Source organism: Cicer arietinum, chromosome 6 (genome assembly GCF_000331145.2).
Source record: "Cicer arietinum cultivar CDC Frontier isolate Library 1 chromosome 6, Cicar.CDCFrontier_v2.0, whole genome shotgun sequence".
Lineage (NCBI taxonomy): Eukaryota > Viridiplantae > Streptophyta > Magnoliopsida > Fabales > Fabaceae > Cicer > Cicer arietinum.
The window spans coordinates 69,700,902-69,706,270 of NC_021165.2; the positions used below are offsets into that span (position 1 = coordinate 69,700,902).

The 5,369-nt window shown below is 26.3% G+C and overlaps 1 protein-coding gene across 1 annotated transcript; it reads left to right on the forward strand.

Annotated features, from left to right (window-relative positions):
• BZIP (bZIP transcription factor) lies at positions 1-1,354 on the forward strand. The gene is given in 1 exon segment (NM_001300999.1): positions 1-1,354. A coding segment is annotated over 1 exon segment (474 nt). The 5' UTR covers positions 1-489; the 3' UTR covers positions 964-1,354.
• The last annotated feature ends 4,015 nt before the right edge of the window (positions 1,355-5,369 follow it).

Consider the following 5,369-nt stretch of genomic DNA (forward strand, 5'->3'; position numbering starts at 1 on the left):
CTTCCACTTTCCTATCATATCAGTCACACTTTCTAAATAGGCACTAAGATATTTATTTATATATATCATATGGTCCATGATTGCTCTTGACATCTTCTCTCTATCCTCCAAAATTGCATATTAATAAAATTAAATGTCCAACATCTTGTTGTTAATGTTTGATATTCATGTATCCAATTCTCAGTGAAATCTTCTTTTCTGGGTGTATGATCAATTCCACTGTTAGGCGCAGGACCCATTTAGTTCAATCTTTCTCTGTTGCTTTTCTCTACTGGCTTTACTACGTTTCATGATTATTAATCCCTTTTACTTTAATCCTATATCATCTATATTTATATCTTAATATCTATATATATATTTGCAGTATTTTTGTGAGTTTGTTTGTTTAATTCAATTCTAGTACTATTTGGGTCCTGCTAGTGTTAATCTTTGTGTTTAGTACTAATTATTGATTAAAAGGGTCAAGTTAATTAATTAGTATATCTCATCATGGCTTCATCAAGTGGAACATCTTCAGGGTCAACTTTGCTGCAGAATTCTGGTTCAGAAGAGGATTTACAGGTGTTGATGGATCAGAGGAAGAGGAAGAGGATGATATCGAATCGAGAATCGGCTAGACGGTCTCGGATGAGGAAACAGAAGCACTTGGATGATCTTGTGTCTCAAGTGGCTAAGCTGAGGAAGGAGAATCAAGAGATACTCACAAGTGTTAACATCACAACTCAAAGGTGTTTGAGTGTTGAGGCTGAGAATTCTGTGTTGAGGGCTCAGATGACTGAGTTGAGCAATAGGTTGGAATCTTTGAATGAGATTGTTGGTGTTTTTAATGCAAGCAATGGAGTTTTTGGAACTGCATCAACCACTTTTGTTGAGCCAAATAATAGCTTCTTCTTTAATCCTTTGAATATGTCTTATTTGATGAACCAGCCTATTATGGCTTCTGCAGACATATTGCAATATTGAGTCTCAGATGAGATGTAATATCGACACTTCAGATTGAAGATGTATCTGGTGACTAACATGTGTTAGCGTCAAACACCAATACAATGAAATATATGGTTATATTGAGTTATTTCTTCTTTTCAAATTAATGTCACTGTCGTATTAGGTGTCTGTGTAAGATTTGATTCGTGTCAATTGATGAGATATTGTAATCACTACTACCATATATGATAAGGAATAAGTGAATGTGTGTGTGATGAAGTGCAAGGGTTGTTAGGTGGTGGTTCTGTGAATGGAACCTGTTTTAGAGACTAGTGTGTGATATTGAGGCATTGGCTATGGCCAATATAATATTGTTGTCACCTACCTTTGCTATATTATAATAATAAGATGGACCTAGTTCTTCATGTAGTTATTTATTCTATTCTATTCTTTTTATATAAAAAACTCCCTTGAAAAAAATTGAATGTCTTTACAGTGAAATTGGTGTTTGTTAGGCTAAACACATGATAATGAACAATTTGCACATAGCCAGTAAATTATTGTGGAAGTGGACGAAGTTGAATTCAATGTATTAGCTAATTTTCTTTGTATTTGGTATTTTTTTAAAGCGATTTTGGTGCAAATTAAGTTGGGTAAGTACATTTTTTGAAAATTGATAGAAATGTCAAGAGGATTCTTCTATGATAGTTTTGGGTTATGAGTCAAAAATAACCTCATAAATATATTAGACACTTATATAGTATTTAATATTTCATTAAATATGAGATTTTTTTACTCATATTTATATTATGTTTGATTGAACATAAACTTTAAAAAAAAAAATGAAGAAGGAAAACAAACACGAAAAAATGTTTTGTTTGAGTGGGAGGATGTCTATATGCTTCTGCTCAATTTGGGACAAAAAGTGTGTTACGACCACTATTTTAAATACAAAGACTAAAAAACCTCAAAATAATTTATTACTACCTTTTAATTCTATAATAATAATTAGTGTCTTATGTCTATAAATTTAAGAAAACTTAACCACAAAAAAAAATTAAAATACATAGAGGATTATTATCAATTTTATTTAATTTCATTGATACCAAACAACTAAAAAATTATCTTACTTTCTCTTTATTGTCTATACACTTTTGTTCAACATATTTTTATTTCACTTTATTTTTACTTTATTTCCTCGTCTAAAACAAGGCATGATAGATATGTGGCGTGTGTGTCGATTGAAGGAAAAGTCCAAAATAGACCATCAAAAGAAAAAGACACAAAGAAATGTAAAAGCTAGTATGTGTGGCACCCCCATATAGTGGTTGCAGTTTGGAAGGAATTCCTTTAATAGGATTTTGGTTTTGCCTTGTAACTATCTAAACGCACTTCAAATTAAGGTTAAAGTAATAGGATTTTTGTTCTAAAAGTTATTTTGTCAAATTTTAATAGGTGGCTAGTGGGTTTTGGTGCATTTTAATACATTGTGTTTTCTTCTAATTATGGTAGGTTTATACATTAGACCATTTTAATAAATAATCTATCATAGACTAAAAATTATTTGAAATACCAAATACGATTGATATCACCTTTTAGAAGTAGAGCTTGCATTATCTTTATTTTTCTTAGTAAGACAAATAGTGTTTTAATTGGAGCCTATTCAACAAAAAGAAAAACCAAAAATGATTCATTTAGTTTTAAAACACTCTATGTTATAAAAAAATTGAGCCATTTATTTTTAATTTTGTTTTCTTTATTCTTTTTCAAATTAATATCAATAAAATTATTATTTCACACTGATTGTAAGTAAGTTCGTACATTTCTATTCTAAAAAGGTATTGTGATTCGTCATTAGAGTCTTATATAAATGATTTTTCTTCTTTTAAAAACAAATTTGATTGAAAGTGGTTAAACTTTTAACTATATATATTTACTTATTAAAAATATCTAAATACAAACTAGTTTAAATTTAATTTTAATTAAAAAATAATAATTTTATAAAATCAAGATAATTTGAAATATTTTTATAAATGGCCACACGAAAGTAAACTTAAAATAGAAAATGCATCCAAACAATCTAAAGATCTATTCATCTACACGAAAATATTTTTATTTTTTATTTTTTAAAAATATATATATATTGTGTTATGACATTTTCAAATTTTTTAAAGATATCGAATGCATGTTTAAACTTAGAATCATTATGTTAAAAATATTTATCGCTCCTTTGTTTTATGATTTGAGGTGAATTTTGTGTGTGTTAGTTCCTATCTTTCTGATATTCTAATTTCCAAATTAATCTCAAATTTAATAGATCCTATGGACGAAAAAACTCTCTTAAGAAATTTGTATGATATTGCATTATCGAGAATCAAATTTGATATTTTTAGATAATATTCCATTTATTACCGTGACACGAACACGTCAAACATACGATGCCGTAAAAGATTATCGTCTTAGCTTTGATGTTGGAAAATGCCATAAACGTAATTTTAAGTATCCACCAAATTGAAAGAGACTCGTATCATTTAAATATACAAATATTTTTAATCATTTTCTTGGGATTAATCTAAGGAAATTAACAAAGATCGGTTTTCATAATACATAGGTATACGTGTCAAAAATATGATAATAAGGGATAACAAAAATGATCAACCAAGAAATTATTGACAACAGAAACCAAAAGCATAGGGAGGAACATAAAAGTTGCTAGGCCAAGTTCTTGGAAATGTATAAAGTTATTCACACGTCGTTAAAAGTGATCAAATTAATATAAAATTTAAATTAAATATATTAATTTTTTAATTAATTTATTCTTTTTTATGTATGGCTGGATCTAAAATTCTTATATTAATAAGTAAATGTTTATCGTGTTTTATAGTAGTCAAACTTGAATTTCACTATTAATTTTAAATCAAATGATTTAGATCGTAAATTCACTAAATTGATTTTAAACTATATCATTAGAATACTTCTTTGATTAAACCAATTAATACCTTCCCTTTTGAAAGAGTTTTATAAGGTTAATTAATGGAAAGGTAACCGTAAGGAACTCTAATACGCAAAGGAAATTGTCAAATGAAATGAAATTAATGAAAAAGAAATGATGTTTACATCAGACATGATCGAATCTTTCAATGAACTTGCTCTTCTTCTTCTTATTTTTTTTTTTTAAATAAAATAAATAAAAAAATCAATCAAAATTTGGAAATAAAAAAAAAAAATTTGATGGCTAATATAAGAGTGTGAAAAATTTAATTGATTTGTTTTTGAACAATTCAATATGAGAGTTTCCATAAAAAAGAGAGAAAAACACACTTACAATCACTATTAATTGTCATCAAATTATATGGCGTCAGAACACTTTTAAATAAATATCAATTGTATTTGTGTATGGAGAAAATTTAGTTTTGTGTGTTTAGATTCTCTAACTAATATTAATCATTGTTAAATAATGACAATTTAGTTTGCAAGAGTGTGGAAGATTTAGAAAACATGCAATCAAGCTATTTTTCGTGGTAAATTATTAGCTATTGAGGAGATAGTAGATCTTGTGAAGATATAATAGTGGAATTGGGTACACTTGAAGCATATTTTGATTTTGACTCAAATTCATTGGAATATTTGAGATAGAATAAATAAAAGATGCATTTGTTTAAGATTTAAAAAAAAATAATTTTTATAATATTTTTACTTTTTATTATATTATTATTAAAAAATAATTTTAAAAATAAAATGAAAAATGAAAAATTATCTTAAATAGTTTATCTTAAAATATTTTATTTATTTGTTACAACTTTTTTAGATAATGAAATTTCAAAAAATATCAACATTAAAAGCTATTTTGAAAAACTTTTCATAAAAATCATTTTTGTAAGATACTTAAAAAAAATGTAATTTTTATCATGTTAAAATATTTAATAATAAATATTTCAATTATTGAATATCAAAATTATTTTTTTAATCAATAACAAATGAATTTAAAACAATTTCTACTATTTTTAAGTAAATTATTATAAAAATTATTTTTTAAACTATAAAGTAAAATTCACATTTTAATAATCTTAAAGAAACGGAAATAAGAAGTTCTCTATTTAAAATTCATATATACCGGAAATTTGACAAGATTTTGGTATCAAAGCATGTAATGGGGGTGGAATTGCATTGATATTTGGTTAATATGGAATGTGAATCATTTTGTGTGTTTTGTTTTGGTCTTTTGCACTCCTTGTGCTGGGTCTCTTAGTATAGTTATTTTTACCTCTTTTAAAAAATTGTAATAAATTAAATTATGTTAATTTTTTAGAATGATTTTGGATTCTTCTGATTAAAACTTTTTGTATGTAATTGAAATAACAGTAAATAATGATAGAGACTTCGTGTATTTGGGGCATGATTATAAAAAGATAATATTGACTAAGTGTTATATGAAATTTCAAACG